This window comes from Cherax quadricarinatus, chromosome 42 (genome assembly GCF_038502225.1).
Source record: "Cherax quadricarinatus isolate ZL_2023a chromosome 42, ASM3850222v1, whole genome shotgun sequence".
Classification (NCBI taxonomy): Eukaryota; Metazoa; Arthropoda; class Malacostraca; order Decapoda; family Parastacidae; genus Cherax; species Cherax quadricarinatus.
Window position 1 is genome coordinate 22,751,619 of NC_091333.1, and position 20,000 is coordinate 22,771,618.

At 38.0% G+C, this 20,000-nt stretch overlaps 1 protein-coding gene across 21 annotated transcripts in view; it reads left to right on the forward strand.

Moving 5' to 3' along the window:
• The window catches only part of LOC128695680 (synaptotagmin binding cytoplasmic RNA interacting protein), a 1,077,764-nt gene that overhangs the window by 366,475 nt on the left and 691,289 nt on the right, over positions 1-20,000 (forward strand). The window contains exon 6 of one of the 21 annotated variants that reach the window (XM_070093410.1): positions 19,874-20,000. This exon is cut by the window's right edge and continues 9 nt beyond it. The exons of the other annotated variants lie outside the window; for them this stretch is intronic. Within the exon in view, the coding sequence (XP_069949511.1) occupies positions 19,874-20,000 (127 nt within the window). The remainder of the gene's footprint in view (positions 1-19,873) is intronic. 21 annotated transcript variants of the gene reach the window in all.

The window sequence follows — 20,000 nt, forward strand, 5'->3', positions numbered from 1 at the left end:
TACAGTAAAACATGGAGAAATCTGCTGTTGAAATAACCAGAAGAAACTTGGTAAATGTGATAATGTTTCATTAGATATAACATATGCTGGAAGTTATGACCTGAAGGAGAGCAAAGAAAAGGAAAACACTAATAAGAGTGACTAGCCTATTTTGAAAGAAAATATGTTAAAAAAAAAAGTTGTTTACAATACAGGAATTATGCCAACACAAGACACTGTCAAGGATTCAGAGAAACCAAAAATGAATGCACTGTACAAATGAAAGGAGAGAGGAACTGAAAATCAGATACAATTTATCAGATGTGGGTGAGTTGAACTGAAATCTCCAATTGAAGTTTGTAAGAAAGCAAACTAGATGGGAAAAGACAAACTTGCTAAATTGCAGATAAAATAGTAAGAGATTCTGATATTTAAGATCCAGAGTTCATTTATGCTAGAGGATATTTATAATATTTGAAGTTCAACCTGTAAGAGTGTTGAAATAGAGCCTACTGAAATAAGTAAGCTAGAGGTAAAGAAGGTATAGGATTGATAAAAAGGGATTAAAACAACATAAGATGCAGTATTACCTTAGGGTTTATAAGAATGTGCTAAAGAACTAGCTATCTTCTTGCAAACTGTCAGGAGATTACATTTCAAGAAACTCAAGTGGCAGAGCAGTGGAAAATGGGAAACTTTCTGATGCTAAAAAAAAAAAAAATGATAGGAAAAGGTCTTCACATTGTTGGTCACTCTCCCAGACAAAGCTGGAATATTCCCAAAGAATAGAATTGGAATAACTTGAACCTTCTGTCAGTTAGGTTGGCTTTTGATCAAAATCCTGTGTATCAAGAAATGACGAATATTAGATAAACTGTTGTAGTGGATGAGACTCAGAGGTAGTACCAAATGGGGGCAAGGGGGGTTTGAAGTCCTTTCCAAAAATTACATTAGCCCTCTAATAATAATGTAATAATGATTATAACACTGCTTCAAGCAGGTTCCCTAAGCTCTCCCTCTTCCAGCTGTATTGCCACCCCAAAGCCTCTCCTGTATAAAACTTATGGAGCTGCCTTTCTTTAACAGAAAAATTCATTTTTTTTTTTTTTATGAAATAGGAAAATTCAAAGAATTGAAAGAGGAAACATGTTCTCACAGGGTAATATTACTAGCAGGGAACAGTTCTTGCCTTGATAATATTTGTTATTTTTTAAAAGTTCTCACAAGGGAGTATCACTAGCAGGGTCCTCTTCTTGCTTTGATAATGTTTTTTTTTTTTTTAAACGCCTTGCAAAGTGGCACAAAAACTTAAATAAATGGCATAAAATCATATTCAAAATAATGAATAAAAATTATTTGAAATTTCTAGTGTTTTGAATAGTTAGAGCAATTGATGTAACAGAATGTTCATGGAATGTAATGCAGAAAATTGTTGTACGTATATAAAATGGAGGAAAGTGAAAATAACCCTTATTGTGAATGTACATTGTGATAAAAAGTAAGTCAAACCCTGCTGATTGTTTTGGTATGCTTTCAAGCTCTGAGAATGTTATGAGAATAGTGTTCAGTGGGTTACTGTATTTAATTTATGGGGAGGGGGAAAATGTTTTCCGGAGAACGTGTTCAACCCTAATTTAACCCTTAAACTGTCCAAACGTAGATCTGCATTCACGTGCATAGCGCTCCGACCTTGATTTTCCCCATTTGAAAGCATGTACAAAAAAAAAAAAAGGTAAATCTACGTTCGGAGCCCCCCCAGACGTGGACGTAGATCTACGTTCGGAGCCCCCCCTGGACGTGGACGTAGATCTACATTTGGACAGTTTAAGGGTTAACTTGTATGATAGAAAATAACCATGCATACATGTAAAATTCATTAGTTGTATGTCAGTTTGCTGCATGTTGTCCTTATGATGTTAAATGTGATGGAATTTAGGTTAGCGGTAGTGGCACAGCATTGTCAATCAGGCGACCCATGACAAGTGACTGTGTTTAGTTCAGTCTAGCTTTTGCAGCTTGAAAGAAATTCCCTAGTTGTATCTGTTGCATTTATAATGACTATTGTGTGTAACTGTATTCCAGACACAGAATTCTTCATGTTTATTTGGTGGTAATAAATGTGATAATGGCAGCTCTTATCTAATTAGCTGTGGCAGTTATGACATGGCAGCAGGTGATCTCATAACTTCCCTCTAATGTGACCTTTTTTTTTTTTTTTTTAAAGATAATGTAAATTTAAGTGCCATCTCTAGTAAACACTGGTGTGGAAAATCAGCTTCTACAATTATTTTGAGCACAATATAATGCTCATTGCATGGCTTGGAGAAGTACATTATACAGTACTGTGTGTGTGGTGACTAAAACCATTAATGCAAGTATGGTGATTAACCCTTTGACTGTTTTGATTGTGTGTATTCACCTTACGAGCCACTGTTTTTGACGTATATATACTCATAAATTCTAGCGGCTTCAAATCAAGCAGGAGAAAGCTGGTAGGCCCACATGTGAGAGAATGGGTCTGTGTGGTCAGTGTGCACTTTATAAAAAAATCCTGCAGCACTTAGTGCATAATGAGAAAAAAAAACTCCGACCATTTTTTTAATTAAAATGCCGACTTTGTGGTCTATTTTCGTAATTAAAATGCTGACTTTGTGGTCTATTTTCGTATGGTATTTATGGTTGTATTCTCATTTTCTTGATCTCATTTGATAGAGTGGAAAACATATTATAGAAATAGAGGTGATTTTGATTGGTTTTAACCCTTTGACTGTCGAAGGGCCCAATCCTGAAGTTGCTCCTGGTGTCGCAAAATATTCGAAAAAAAAAAAAATTATTTTTTCTTATGAAATGATAGAGAATCTTTTCCCGATTGTAAAGACACCAAAAAAATGAAATTTGATGGAAAACTGACGGAATTACGCTCTCGCGAAGTTAGCGACTTCGGCGATATTTAAAAATCGGCAATTTCGCCCACTTTGAGCCCTATTTTCGGCTAATTCCGTTATTCCAGTCAACCAAACTCATAACTATTTCTTCAGAACTCTATTTTTTCTATCGATTGAGCACAAGAAACTGCCCATTTACCGATTTCAACTACCCAATAACATGGTCAGAAATTTGCAATTTGGCCAATTTCACGAAAATTAAAAAATACGACAATTTCAAAATAAGGTCCAGAATGAACAATGCAGACATTCCTGGCTCTAAAATAAGATTTTCTTTGTTCATCAGTCATGTCTCCAGGTCCCTGTGATATTACTCTTGCTTTTTATTTTGAAATTTTATTCAAACAAAAAATAGAAGATTTACTGTTATGCAGACTACTGCAATACTGTAATAATTGTAAAAATTACATCAACCCATTCATGACTGCGTATTAGAATGGCTATTTGGACATTTATTGGACAATGCCATCATTTGTTTACTTTTGAACATCGGCAAAAATCAAACATTTCCTGTACTTTGTGCTCCATTTCCAGGTTCTTTTTATAGTAAAATTAATCAAAATCACCTCCATTTCTATAATATAGTTTCCATTCTATCAAATGAGACCATGAAAACGAGAATACAACCACAAATACTATACGAAAATAGACCACAAAGTCGGCATTTTAATTAAAAAAAACGGTCGGAGTTTTTTTTTTCTCATTATGCACTGCGTGCTCCAGGATTTTTTTTATGTGGTGCACACTGACCACACAGACCCATTCTCTCACATGTGGGCCTACTAGCTTTCTCCTGCCTGATTTGAAGCCGCTAGAATTTATGAGTATATATACGTCAAACACGGTACCTCACAAACGTATATATATGGCCGCGACAGTCAAAGGGTTAATATGAAAAGAACCTTGAAATGGAGCTCAAAATAGGGGAAATGTTTGATTTTTGCCAATGTTCAAAAGTAAACAAATGATGTCATTTTCCAATAAATGCCCAAGTAGCCATTCTAATATGCAGTCATGAATGGGTTAACATTATTTATACAATTATTGCAATATTGCAGTAGTCTGCATAACAGTAAATCTTCTATTTTTTGTCTGAATAAAAATTCAAAGTAGAAAGCAAGAATAATATCAGAGGGGCCTGGAGACATGACTGATGAACAAAGAAAATGTTATTTTAGAGCCAGGAATATCTGCATTGTTCATTCTGGACTCTATTTTGAAATTGTCATATATTTTAATTTTCATTAAATTGGCCAAATTGCAAATTTCTGACCACATTATTGGGTAGTTGAAATCGGTAAATGGGCAGTTTCTTGTACTCAGTCGATAGAAAAAATGGAGTTCTAAAGAAATAGCTATGAGTTTGGTCGACTGGAACAATGGAATTAGCCGAAAATAGGGCTCAAAGTAGGTGAAATTGCCAATTCGTAAATATCGCCAAGGTTGCTAACTTCGCGAGAGCATAATTCCTTCAGTTTTCCATTAAATTTCGTTCTTTTGGTGTCATTACAATCGGGAAAAGATTCTCTATCATTTCATAACTCTTTTTTTGGGGAGGGGGGATTTTGTGACACCAGGAGACACCTCAGGATTTGGGGTTGCGACAGTCAAGGGGTTAAAAACACTAGTGTGTGTGTGGTGACTAGAACACTAATGTATGTGTGTTGACTAGAACACTACTGTATGTGGTGACTAAAACACTAATGTATGTGTGGTGACTAAAACACTAATGTATGTATGGTAACTAAAACACTAATGTATGTGTGGTGACTAAAACACTAATGTATGTGTGGTGACTAAAAACACTAATGTATATGTAATGACTGGATGCCACGAGCATCAGTGAGTACGTGGCAATTAAATGTGTTTGTGGCTGTGTATGACCAAGTGCACAAGCATGTGTACATGTGTGGCAGCCAAGTGTACTAGTGTAGTTATTGGAGCACATGTACAAGCATAACTTGAGTATACCTGTAGGTTGTTTCAGGGGTCACCGCCCCTGTGGCCTAGTCCATGACTAGGTCTTGCAGTGGTTCAGGGCCCAATCAACCAGGCTATAATTGCTGGCCACACAGAACCGAATGTACAAACCACAGCTTGGATGGTCAAGTACCGACTTAAGATGCCTGTCCAACTCCCTGTTGAAGACACCCAGAGGTCTGTTGGTAATCCCCATATGTGTGCTGGGAGCATGTGTATTTGTTGTTACTAAGTATTCTGGTATATGATTAATGACCAAGTGCACAAACCTAGCTATCTCTCTGTCTTTATCTCTTTCTTGCTGTCTTTCTAAATCTTTTTTTTTTTTTTTTTTTGTTTTTACACAATGGTTTTATAGGTTTAGGTTAAAGAGTTCCTGCCTTTACATTGGGCCCTCGGTTATCGTAATTAATCTGTTTCAGAGAGTGTGACTAAAGCCGAATTTGACAATTTCCGAATCCATTTTCCTTATAAGAAATACTGTAATGTAAATCCAATTAATCCATTCAGACACCCAAAAGTATTAAAAAAAAAAAAAATTTTTTACATGAAATATACATTTACCTACACAGAAAACAATGAGACATGAAGAATAAAACAATAATAACATGACACTTACCTTTATTGAAGACTCTTCTTAGTGTATGGAAGATGGGAGGAGGGGAGAGAATGGAGAAATTACTGTTTGGAAGGGGAATCTCCTTCCATAAAGACTTCAGGTACCAAGTCCTTTTCTGGGGTTACTTCCCTTCTTTCTTTTTTAATGCTGCTAGGACCAGCTTGAGAGTCACTTGACCCGTCACTCAAACAAGTGTTCCAGAGAGGTCTGTGTCTGGCGTATGTTAGGAATTGTGGTGGCTGCAAGGGAGTGTGTTGGGAGACAGAACAAGGTAGTCCTTCAATATGACACTAATATCAACTCTGCTGCTTAATTATCTAGCACAAGTCATCTAATATGACATAATAAACAATATTAACCCTTTGACTGTCGAAGGGCCAAATCCTGAAGTTGCTTCTGGTGTCGCAAAATATTCGAAAAAAAAAAAATTATTTTTTCTTATGAAATGATAGAGAATCTTTTCCCGATTGTAAAGACACCAAAAAAACGAAATTTGATGGAAAACTGACGGAATTACGCTCTCGCGAAGTTAGCGACTTCGGTGATATTTAAAAATCGGCAATTTCGCCCACTTTGAGCCCTATTTTCGGCTAATTCCATTATTCTAGTCAACCAAACTCATAACTATTTCTTCAGAACTCTATTTTTTCTATCGATTGAGTACAAGAAACTGCCCATTTACCGATTTCAACTACCCAATAACATGGTCAGAAATTTGCAATTTGTCCAATTTCACGAAAATTAAAAAATAGGACAATTTCAAAATAAGGTCCAGAATGAACAATGCAGACATTCCTGGCTCTAAAATAACATTTTCTTTGTTCATCAGTCATGTCTCCAGATCCCTGTGATATTACTCTTGCTTTTTATTTTGAAATTTTATTCAAACAAAAAATAGAAGATTTACTGTTATGCAGACTACTGCAATACTGTAATAATTGTAAAAATTACATCAACCCATTCATGACTGCGTATTAGAATGGCTATTTGGACATTTATTGGACAATGACATCATTTGTTCACTTTTGAACATCGGCAAAAATCAAACATTTCCTGTACTTTGTGCTCCATTTCCAGGTTCTTTTTATAGTAAAATTAATCAAAATCACCTCCATTTCTATAATATAGTTTCCATTCTATCAAATGAGACCAAGAAAACGAGAATACAACCACAAATACTATACGAAAAAAGACCACAAAGTCGGCATTTTAATTAAAAAAAACGGTCGGAGTTTTTTTTTTCTCATTATGCACTGCGTGCTCCAGGATTTTTTTTATGTGGTGCACACTGACCACACAGACCCATTCTCTCACATGTGGGCCTACTAGCTTTCTCCTGCCTGATTTGAAGCCGCTAGAATTTATGAGTATATATACGTCAAACACGGTACCTCGCAAACGTATATATACGGCCGCGACAGTCAAAGGGTTAATAACTTAGAAACATGATATATACTCTAGAATGAATAAAATGCATAGTATATGTATGTCATTAGTATGTGACGAGTGGTGTTGTGTTGTTTGTTGTTGGGTGTATAAGGGCCACTGAAAGATGAGCCTTACATAGTAGTGGTGATGGCAGCAGCAGAGGCAGTGGTGTTGTCAAGTGGCCCCATATACCTCCAACAACATTTGAGGAGTCAGTTTCGTGCTGTCCTTTTTCTATCGACTAATTGCTTAACTTACTTGCTACACTGTTAATGTTACATTTTATCGCTGGCTGGCGCTATAGTCTTTATCAACTCCTGCTGCTTTAGTAGTGTACATATCAAAGAATCACTGAAGAGGGCACATTCTCCCCTCTCTCTCAGCCCTTTACCAAAGGGCTGGCTTACACAAGGAACTTTCTTTGGGCCCATGGTGGCTTATTTAGCAGTTGCGAGCACAAAAAGAATGGAATAATATGAAATGTATCATATGAACACGTGGGATCGTGCTCACTGGCTGATAAAGAATGGCGCACTGAGTGTTGGGCAGCTGTTGCCCTGCAGACGCGTTCGAGATGAATGACTATTACCGAGCTCAGTGACGATCACCAAGCCAATATTTTCATGAAAAAATGTTATGATTTCCGAATATTATGAAATCTGACAACTATGATATCTGGGGGTCCACTGTATTTACAATCTAAGAGCTGTTACCTGCCTCTGCTCATGTTAAAGCCTTTTTATTGTTACGAGACATACAGATAGGGAATAAGATGAAGTTGGAGCTACTTGTGGGCCAATGATTTCATTTGGTTAGCTGACTTTATTTCATTGATGTCATCATGCTGTATGAACATGTTCCAGACTCGAGTCATCCTTGGAATAAATTGTCTCAGATGAAGTGATGTTCTTGAGAAGGGTAGAGATTGTAGTTGATGCTGCACATCTTGTTTAGAAACTCACTTCTCACTGTCCTCGGAATGGAAGTAAGTGTGGTACTTCAACAATGTTGGCCTTGTACATAACAGTAAGGACACCCGCAACCTGCAACGTTGAAGGTTCTCCTGAAATGACAGAGCTGTCCAGGCTGGGTCCAGGAATCTTCCTCTTTTTCGCTTTATTTTTTCATGTTTTTCTATTTTCCCCTCTTCTCTATTCCCACTCCTCCTACCCCCTCTCTCCCTATTGCCTCTCCCCCCCTCCATTTTTCTCTCTTTTTCTCCCTCTCTTCCTCCCTGTCCCTTTCTCCCTCCCTCTCCCCCTCTTGCCATCTCCCTCTCCCCCTTTCTCATCCCTTCCCCCTCTCTCATCCCCTCCCTTCCTCTTCCTCTCCCCCTCCCCTCCTCTTCCTCTCCCCCTCCCTCTTCCTCTCCCCCTCCCCTCCTCTTCCTCTCCCCCTCCTTTCCTCTCTCTTTCTCCTCCCCTCCCTTCCTTCCTCTTCCTCTCCCCCTCCCTTCCTCTTCCTCTCCCTCCCTCCCTCTTCTCTCTGTCCTTTCCCTCTCTATACTTAACGTGTTTGTTGTTGAAGGCTTGATTTACAACTCCTGGTCCTTCCTCTTCATTGATCACAACTTGGTCCACTCTCTCCCTGCTCCAAGAACTTTGTCATACCTCTTCTTAAAGCTATGTATGGATTCTGCCTCCACTACATCACTTTCCAGTTGTTCCACTCCCTGACAACTTTGTCTGAAGAAATACTTCCTAATATTCCAGTGACTCATATGAGTTTTCAGCTTACACTCGTGACCCCTTGTTGCTGTGTCCCATCTCTGGAACATTCTGTCCCTGTCCACCTTGTCAATTCCTCTCAGTATTTTATAAGTTTTTATCATGTCCTCCCTATCCTCCTTGCCCTTCAGTGTTATCAGGGGTATTTCCCTTAATCTCTCCTCATAGGACATACCCGTTGGCTATGGGACTAGTCTTGTTGCAAACCTTTGCACTTTCTCTAATTTCTTGATGTGCTTGACAAGGTGTGGGTTTCATACTGGTGCTGCATACTCCAATGTGGGCCTGATGTACATGGTGTGCAGAGCTTTGAACGATTCCTTACTTAGGTGTTGAAACACTATTCTTAGGTTTGCCAGGCACCCATATGCTTCAGCAGTTATTTGATTAATTTGCACCTCATAAGATGTATTCAGTATAATGCTCACTCTAAGATCCATTTCCGTGAGAGAGGTTTGCAGCCTTTGACTCCCTACCACGTACAGATGCTCCTCAGTTTACAATGGTTTGACTTTTGATATTTCGACTTAATGATGGTTGTGATAGCGATCCACATTCTGTACTGTGCAGTACCGTACATTTTTTGATAGGATAAACGTGTACTAATTTATTTACTTTAACCCCTTCAGGGTCCAAGGCCAAAATCTGAAGTGGTGCCCCAGTGCCCAAGAATTTAAAAAAAAATTTTTTGCTATTTTTTCTTTTGAAATGGTAGAGAATCTTTTTGTGAAGGTAATAAAATAAAAAGTACGGAATTTGATGGAAAATTGACGAAATTATGCTCTTGCGAATTTTGATGTGTCAGCGATATTTACGAATCAGCGATTTTGCCGACTTTGACTCCCATTTTAGGCCAATTACATTATTCCAGTTGGCCAAATTCTTATCTATTTCACTAATATTACTTCTATTCTATTGATTGAGCACAAGAAATCGCCAAGTCAATTGTTTCAACTACAAAATAATTTAACACAAAGTTCAAAATATTCCAATTTCAAAATAGGGTCCAGAATAAACAATGTAGGTATTCCTGGCACTAAATTAACATTTCCTCTGTTCATTAGTTACGTTTTGAGGCTTTACAAATAAATTCCATTTTGATTTTTTATTCACAATGAATGTTTATTCACACCAAAAAATAGAAGATTTACTGTTATTTAATATTGTAATAATTGTATAAATATCATCACCACATTTGTGAATGTATATTAGACCCACCAGCTGGCGTGTATTAGACGTGTGAGGTCATTTATTTACTCTTGAACATCGGCAAAAATTTAACATTTCCGCTACTTTGAGCTCAGTTTCAAGCCATTTCCAGTGCTAAAACCATTCAAAATCATCTCTATTTCAGTAATATGTCTTCCATTCTATCAAATGAGACCAAGAAATCGCAAATACAACTATAAAAAACATACAAAAAAAAAAAAACACTGCAAAGTCGCTGTTGTAATCGAAAATCATGGTCTCAGTTTTTTTTCTCTCATTATACACAGAGTGCTGCAGGATTTGTTTTATGTGGTGCACACATACCACATAGATGTATTCTCTCATATCTAGGCCCAAATGTGCCACTAACAGTTTATCAGAGCGAGCTGAGCTCATGACGTAGATCTACGGTTTGGACTCTGAACGTAAAGCCGTAGATCTACGGGACAGACCCTGAAAGGGTTAAAGTACTGGTGTTTAGTTACAGTAATTATTTGTTTATTCAGTGAGAGTAGTTGTTTATTTTTTTATTTATTTGTCATATATTCATATTCGACTTAGGATATTTTTAATGTACAGTGGGTTCCTCAGAATGTAACTAAATCATAAGTTAACCCTTTGACTGTTTCAGGCCCCTCTCTGAAACTGTCATTCTATGTCGCTCAATTTTTGAAAAAAAAAATTTATTTTTTCTTATGAAATGATAGAGAATCTTTTCCCGATGGTAATGACACCAAAAGTTCGAAATTTGGTCGAAAACTCGTGAAATTATGCTCCCGCGAAGTTAGCGGTCTCGGCGACATATGCGTATCGGCGATTTCGCCGACTTTGAGCCCAATTTTCAGCCAATTCCGTTGTTCCAGTTGACCAAACTCATAGCTATTTCTTTAGAACTCCATTTTATCTATCAGCTGAGTACAAGAAACCTCCCATTTACTAATTTGGACTACCCAATATGGTGGTCAGAAATTGGCAATTTGGCCAATTTCACGCAAAATAAAAAAGATGCCAATTTCAAAATAGGGTCCAGAATAAACAAGGTAGACATTCGTGGCACTAAAATAACATATGCTCTGTTCATTAGTCACATCTCTAGGCCCCTCTTATATTATTATTGCTTTCTATTTTGATTTTTTATTCATACAAAAAAATACAAAATTTACTGTTATGCAGACGACTGCATTATTGTAAAAATGGTATAAATAATATCAGTGCACTAGTGAAAGAATATTAGACTCCCCAGTTGACGTGTATTGGACGTGTGGTGTGATTTATTTACTCTTGAACATTGGTAAAAATCGAACATTTCCGCTACTTTGAGCTCAGTTTCAAGGTCGTTTTCATCGTAAAAGTAATTAAAATCATCTCTATTTCTGTAATATGTTTTCCATTTTATCTCCTAAGACCATGAAAACGCGAATACAACAATAAATACTATACGAAAATACACCTCAAAGTCGGCGTTTTATTCCAAAGAAACGATCAGAGTTTTTTTTTTCTCATTACGCAATGTGTGCTGCAGGATTTTTTTTATGTGGTGCACACTGACCACACAGACCCATTCTCTCACATGTGGGCCTACCAGCTTTCTCCCACTTGATTTGAAGCCGCTAGAATTATTGAGTATATATACGTCAGAAACATTGGCTCGTAAGACGTATTTATACGTCGAAAACAGTCAAAGGGTTAAGGAGCACCTGTACTCCATTTGCAGTCTTTGACTTTCTCCAAGCTTCATGACTTTGCACTTGGTGGGGATCAAACTCCAGCAGCCATCTGTTGGACAAGGTGCAGCCTCTCCAGATCCCTTTGTAGTCCTACCTGATCCTCGTCCATTTTAATTCTCCACATTAGCTTCACATTGTCTACAAACAGGGACATTTCTGAATCTATCCCTTGTCATGTCATTTGTATATCCCAGAAACAGCACTGGCCCTAGGACTGACCCTTGTGGAATCCTGCTTGTGACGTGTACTCACTCTGACACCTCATTGGAGAATGTAAGAGTTCATGTGTATGTGAGTGCACGCGCGTGTGTGTGAGTGCACGCACGTGTGTGTGAGTGCACGCGCGTGTGTGTGAGTGCACGCACGTGTGTGTGAGCGCACGCGCGTGTGTGAGTGCACACGTGTGTGTGAGTGCATGTGTGTGTGTGTGTGTGTGTGTGTGTGTGTGTGTGTGTGTGTGTGTGTGAGTGCGAGTGCTTGTGAGTGCTTGTGTGTGTGTGTGTGTGTGTGTGTGTGTGTGTGTGTGTGTGTGTGTGTGTGTGTGTGTGTGTGTGTGTGTGTGTGTGTGTGCTTGTGAGTGTTTGTGCATGCATGTGTGTGTGAGTGCATGTCAGTTAGTGTGTGTCTGTGAGGTGCGAGTTTGAGAGTGCGTGTGTGTGTGTGTTAGTGCGAGTGTGTGAGTGCGAGTGTGTGAGTGCGAGTGTGTGAGTGCGAGTGTGTGTGTGTGTGAGTGTGTGTGTGTGCGAGTGTGTGTGTGTGCGAGTGTGCGCGCACGAGTGTGTGTGCGCGAGTGTGTGTGCGAGGGTGTGTGCGTGCAAGTGTGTGAGAGAGTGTGTGTGTGAGAGAGCGCATGAGAGCGCGCACGTGCACTCACATGTGTGTGAGTGCCTGTGTGTGAGAGAGAGTGTGTGTGAGTGCATCTGTGTGTGCGTATTAGTGGGCGTGAGTGAGTGTGAGTGCGTGTGTGTGTGAGTGTGTGTGTGAGCATGTGTGAGCGTGTATGTGAGAGCATGTGTGTGTGAGAGCGTGTGTGTGTGAGAGCGTGTGTGTGTGTGTGAGAGCGTGTGTGTGTGTGTGTGTGTGTGTGTGTGTGTGTGTGTGTGTGTGTGTGTGTGTGTACACTTACCTGTTTGTGGTTGCAGGGGACGAGATATAGCTCCTGGCCCCACCTCTTCACTAATTGCTACTAGGTCTTCTGTCGCTCTGCTCATACCTCATACCTCATTTTAACCCTTTCACTGATGAGACCCCTGCTCACAGACTTGCTCACAAACTTGCTCATATGAAATGATAGAAAATCTTTTCCCAATGGTAATGACACTAAAAGTACGAAATTTGATGGAAATCTTACGGAATGACTCTCTAGCAAAGTTAGCAGTCTCAGGAATATATATGCATCAGCGATTTCACCCAGTTTGAGCTCTATATTCGGCCAATTCCATTGTTCCAGTCGACCAAACTCATAGCTATTTCGCTAGAACACCATTTGTTCTATCAATTGAGTGCAAGAAACCGCCCATTTACCGATTTCAACTACCCAATAAAATGGTTAGAAATTGGCAATTTGGATAACTTCACACACATTTCAGTAGATGCCAATTTCAAAATAGGGTCCAGAATAAACAATGCAGACATTCCTGGCATTAAAATAACATATTCTCTGGTCATTAGTCACATCTCCAGGCTCCTCTTATATTACTCTTTCTTTCCATTTTGAATTTTTATTCACAGAAAAAATAGAGATTTAGTTATGCAGACTACTGTATTACTGTAATAATTGTATAAATAATGTCAGCTTATTCATGGCTGCGTATTAGACTGGCCAGTTGAACACGTATTGGACTGTGACGTTATATGTTTACTTTTGAACTTCGGTAAAAATTGAACATTTCTGCTATTTTGAGCTCAATTTCAAGGTTCTTTTTTATCGTGAAATCAGTGAAAATCTTCCCTATTTCAGTCGTATATCTTCCATTTTATCAAATGAGACCCCCCCCCAAAAAAAAAAAAAAAAAAAGAGTAGAACCATCAATACATACCCATTCTCTCACATGCAGGTTAAAACTATGTATGGGTTCTGCCTCCACTACATCGCTTGCTAGAGTATTCCACTTCCTGTCAACTCTGTGACTGAAGAAATACTTCTTAACATCTCTCTGACTCATCTGAGTCAGTCTACTTCTAATTGTGACCCCTTGTTTCTGTGTCTCATTTCTGGAACATCCTCTCTCTGTCAACCTTGTCAATTCCTCGCAGTATTTTGTATGTCGTTATCATGTCTCCCCTAACCCTCCTGTCCTCAGTGTCGTCAGATCGCTTTCCCTTAACCTTTCTTTGTAGGACATTCCCTTTAGCTCTGGAACTAGCTTTGTTGCAAACCTTTGCACTTTCTTTAATTTCTTGATGTGCTTGACCAGGTGAGGGTTCGAAGCCGGTGCTGCACACTCCAGTATAGGCCGGACGTATACGGTGTACAGAGCCTTGAACAGTTCCTTACTGAGGTATCAGAATGCTATTTTGTGTGTGTGTGTGTGTGTGTGTGTGTGTGTGTGTGTGTGTGTGTGTGTGTGTGTGTGAAAATGTGTGTAAGCATGCATGTGCGTCTTAGTAAAGCAAAAGTAATGCACTTCAGAAGTGTTTTATTTAGAGCTTTATAATAAAATTGAGGAGTGTGAGCCACACTGGGTACTTGTTGCTGCTGCTGTCTTGCCAGTCAATTCATTTATTTCCATCAGAGTAGAAGGCTGCATGTTTTGGCTTAATTAAGAAAAATATGCAAGGGACAGCTACTGTGCTGTTTTTTACACCAAACTTGCAACTGTATTGTTGTTACACACACCTTACATGATGGCTACCTTCTTGCTCACACTTATATATAACATGTATTACTGTGCCTTTTAAATTTACGCATTAGTAAACTCTCGATTTATTAGACCATGCATTAACACTTTGGAAATATCAGACAAAATGCACAGGGTCTCTTGATTTGGAAGCATCATAGAAAGTACCTTGGTTATAGGGTACTCCATTATTGTTATGATCATTGCATAAGAATCTCATCTTTGTCCATCACAATTTCTATCACTGGCTACTCTCTCCTCCATATTAAATCGAGGGTTTACTGTACTCTGAACACTTGTTGCTTGTAGCTACCACTTTTTTTTTAACTTATTTTCAGTGATTGGTGGAGAAATATTGAAATATATGAGAGTAGACATAGTTATACACAGAAGAACCACGAAATTAAACACTGAACTTAATGGTTCTTTTTAATGAAACAGTATAAACAAAAACATAAAAGAGAGTCAGCAGGTTAATTTGGTGATAGTGGATGTAGGTGCCAGTGAGTCAGCAGGTTAAGTTGGTGATAGTGGATGTAGGTGCCAGTGAGTCAGCAGGTTAATTTGGTGATAGTGGATGTAGGTGCCAGTGAGTCAGCAGGTCAAGTTGGTGATAATATAACGGATGCAGGTACATGTACTAGTGAGTCAGCAGGTTAAGTTGGTGATAATGCAGTGGATGCAGATACCATAGAGTCAGCAGGTTATGTTGATGATAATACAGTGGATGCCAGTACCAGCGAGGTTTGCCTGTATCATAAGTTTCTAATAGAGAATGAACTAGGTCGGAACAAATATTATAAAAAGGTTGTTCAAGAAAGAACACATTAATTGGGTATTCTACACTCCTAAATATGAATCCAGTGTTTAGATAGATGGGTGGCACAATGTTAAAAAAAAAAAAAAAAAAAAAAAAACATGAAATACACTAGACTAAAATTCAGTTATGCTATGGTTGTGTGATGTTCACTTGATAGACTTTGTAAACTCTAGTGTCACCTGGAGAGTTTTCAAAAAAGTCTCATTTCTTCATAAAAAGAAATTTGCTTTCATGCACTTTGTTGCTTTAAAGTGTGTTAATAAGAATAAACTATGAGTATATATATCTTATAAATTTTTCCTTAAAATTAATGTTAGATAAAATATTGTTTGGGACAGATAAATTATAAACATCTTTTTTTGTGCGATATGTAAAAGTAATTTGATCTAGTTATGTCAAGTAGAGCTTAAAGTATTCCATTCACAATTCTTGTGTCATAATGTAATTAGCTCAACATAGTCTATTATTTATGTTCATTATAAAGAATGGTAATTTAGGACATACTGTATTTTCAATGTTTCAACCTTCATCAAATACAACACCATATTTTCAACTTGGTTAAAAAAAAAATCAAAAGTAATTTATGCATAGATGTTTTATAAAGTATCAGATTCATCTGTCTGTATTACTTCACTTTCTACAAAGTGCAGACACATGAAAAATATTAGGCAAAATTGAATGTACGGTGATGTCATTATTCTTCCATCTGTGGTGAATAAATTAGCTTTTTATTTCGCTATATGTTCTATTCCTATAGGGTGTAAATATTATATCAGTTATATGTTCGTTACAGTACCCATATCTGACATTATTTATGGTAAAGCCCTTGAATATAGATGAGAAATATGTGGTTACAAATGGAGCTTGAAAATATTACCTTTAGAGAACTGAAGCAAAGAGTGGAGAAAGGGTGAGCTGTACAGTAATTGTGCACAACACTGCCAGAGAATACTTACCTTACATTTGTAACATTTTACTTGAATTCATAATTTATTTCATATTTTTATATTTACAGTATTTTACTCATTCTACATTATATCGAATAATTGTATTAAAATCTTGCTTTACTCAATGTTGAGAACTCTTATAAAGGATATTCAAATGATTGTATCTAGGGCTTCATACATTCATGGGTGGTTGAGTGGGTTCCGTTACTTACATTTATCTTTAGAATTTTAACTCTGGGCAGTGACAGCAGCAACTCTCACATTGACATTTACCTCTTGGTCAATTAGATGTTCAGTCACAGCTTGGGATATTTAAGTACAGCTAGGGATGTTGAAAATGCCTTTTGGCTACTAAAGCAAAACCGCTAATTTCACTGTCAGATACCACTTGCTCTAATTCTAAAATAGTTTCCAGTAGCAAAGATAAATCAGGAAGAAAGAGCATAAAACTGAGAAATGTCCTCATTGCTTGATGAAACTCAAATAACCTGCACATAAAAGAGAGAAGCTTACGACGACGTTTCGGTCCGACTTGGACCATTTACAAAGTCACACTAACCAGAAGTGGAGCAGGATGGCTATATATAGGCAGGAAGAGGTGGTGGTAGTAGTAGTAGTAGTACAAAAATGGTATATAATACCGACAAGATGAAATCAAGACACATGCGCAACACCCGGGCATCCCTATCGTAGACGCCTCACCATCCAGCCAGCCACTGGATGGCGAAACGTCCACAACAGAGACACCTAGACGCCGCACATGTGTCTTAATTTCATCAGTAGTAGTAGTAGTAGAAGAGGTAGTAGTAGTGGTAGTGGTAGAAGTGGGGAATAAGGAGGACGAGCCAGTCAAATACAAAGGAAGGGGAGCACTGCAAGAGAGCTAGGTGCCCACAGAGGGAGAGCAAGCGCACAGAGGTGCGTGAAAGGGGAAGTGGTGAAATAAATGAAGAAGGAACAGAAACACGAGACAGAAGAGAGAAAGACAACCCAGAGGAGAAAAAGGAAAGAGGAAAGGGGTTGTCTTTCTCTCTTCTGTCTCTTGTTTCTGTTCCTTCTTCATTTATTTCACCACTTTCCCTTTTACGCACCTCTGTGCGCTTGCTCTCCCTCTGTGGGCACCTAGCTCTCTTGCAGTGCTCCCCTTCCTTTGTACTTATTTGACTGGCTCGTCCTCCTTATTCCCCGCCGCCGCTGCCGCTGCTGCTGCTGCTGCTGCTACACATGTATGGTGTCTAGGTGTCTCTGTTGTGGACGTTTCGCCATCCAGTGGCTGGCTGGATGGCGAGGCGTCTACGATAGGGATGCCCGGGTGTTGCGCATGTGTCTTGATTTCATCTTGTCGGCATTATATACCATTCTTGTACTACTACTACCACCACCACCTCCTCTTCCTGCCTATATATAGCCGTCCTGCTGCACTTCGGGTTAGTGTGACTTTGTAAATAGTCCAAGTCGGACCGAAACGTCGTCGTAAGCTTCTCTCTTTTATGTGCGGGTTATTTGTGTATCATTCCAGTCACGGTATTGTGCCTTCTTTTGTTATTGCTAGATGAAAGAAGGAGTCATGTTTAATATTTAATAATTGATACATGCTAATAAAAAGGATTTCTAAGCACCATCAAAGGGAAGACAAGAGGCCACGTGATACCTCTATTATAACACTTTCCTTCACAGATAGTGAGTGATATATTACTGTAAGGTAATCTTGCAAGTACAGTAGTTTGCACAAGCCAGCAACTACAGTAGTGTGAGTGTAATCCAGCAAGTACAGTAGTATGAGTGTAATCCAGCAGGTACAGTAGTATGAGTAATCCAGCAAATACAGTAGTCCAAGTGTAATCCAGCAGGTATAGTACTATGAGTGTAATCCAGCAAGTACATTAGTACGAATGTAATCCAGCAGGTACAGAAGTGATGATGAGGCAGCAAGTACAGAAGTGATTGTGAGGCAGCAAGTATAGTAGTGCGAGTGTAATCCAGCATGTATAGCGGTGTGAGTGTAATCCAGCAGGTACAGTAGTGAGAGTGTAATCCAGCAGGTGCAGCACTGTGTATGAGTAGGTTATAACGTTATACTATGCTGAAGACAGGACACCGAGAGGAAGATTGTTTGGGAAATTTCTTTCTTTCAACACACCAGCCATATCAGCCAGCCATTATCAGGAAAAAACATTATTATTAATGATTGAATAATTAAACTTTGGGTGAACAGTGTTGAATTTTTCAGATCTGTAAAGTTTGTATGATAATTACAGAAATTATACAAGATGAAAAGGATTTGCTGACTCTCTTAACTCAACTTTAAAATAGTGTTATTGACTCTTCCTACAACACTGTTTTGGAAATTCTGCAGTATAGAAATAGATCAACTGTTACATTGCATTCAGTAATTTTTGTTTGAAAGAAAATTTGGAAGAGCAGCAAGAGGAAAACTGTGTTGTTAGGGCAGTCATTTGTCCATTACAAGGATGACTCCTAAATACAGTTTACTTATAGTTGAAAAATAATAATGTAAAGTTAATACTCTGCAAAGGTTCAATAGAAGAGCTGTGTGTGTGCATATATGTCTTGGCAGTGTGGGTTTTTACTAGGTTTGTAAACATAATGCAAAGTAGGTAATTAAGTTATTAGAAGTTTATTAAATGATGAGTTAAGTAAATACCAGTAAAACTCAGTATAAGACCTAGGATTAAGTAACATGTTGAGAAATTGGAGAAATGTAAGAGTGTATAAAAATTGCTCATTGGATGTGAGTGTGAGTTTGGGCACACTACACAAGTCAACATTATCAACAGTATTGTTTATTCTTTTAATGTGCATTAGCTAAAAGAAAATATGTACAGACTACCAAGAATATTTAGGAGATTAGTAGAAAGTGTGTATATTCAGGTATGAGATACTGTATTGGCTTAAGAACGAAATATAAGAAGTTTCTTTGAATTATATTCTATAAATATCAGACTGTACTGCAAAAAATTCTTTATAGTGTTCTTTCATTAATTAATAATTTTTTTCTTTCTCCTAATAGATTTTAAAATGAGTTTCTTATTAAGCACACATCATTGAATTTTTGTCCACAATTTTTTTACTTATTAAGTAGTGTACTTAAATTTAATAATGGCACCATCCAGGATTTTCAACTTGACTACGGATAAGTATGAGTACAAGTTGTTTTAAAGTACCGGGTAAGTGCTTATATTAATATTTATGCGACCATTAAAGAACGAATGTTGTCTGGGGCTGGATGATTTACTTAATGGTACAAGTGATAACTTTAACTGTAATGGTGCAATAAACAATTGAGCTGCACTTCAATTTTCAAGTTTCACATATTCTCAGTGACATTACGATCGTTTAACCTTGACCCAGGAAGATTCATATCAAAATTCATAAATGATCAAAATTATTACATCTTAAGAAAATAAAGTAGTAGTATTTGACCTTAATGCATCAGCCATTGTGATGCATTTGCTCAGCGTGGCACTGTGCTCACTCTACCTGAACAATCTCAAAACTCTTCTCTTAGTGAGAAGTGTTCCTTCAGAATGCAACACAGTAGATGTAGTTTGCTGTAGTATTTGCAAGTAAACATTAAGGCCCAAATCAGTTTTCACTGATGCCAAGGAGGTATTTTTTTTCTTTTTCACAGCTTGATAATTACAATGTCAGGGAAAATGCTGCCCTGAAAGTTAATATTAGCATTCCTAATCTGCGGCTGTTTGTGGGGAACATCCCAAAATCAAAGTCAAAAGAAGAAATTATGGAAGAATTTTCAA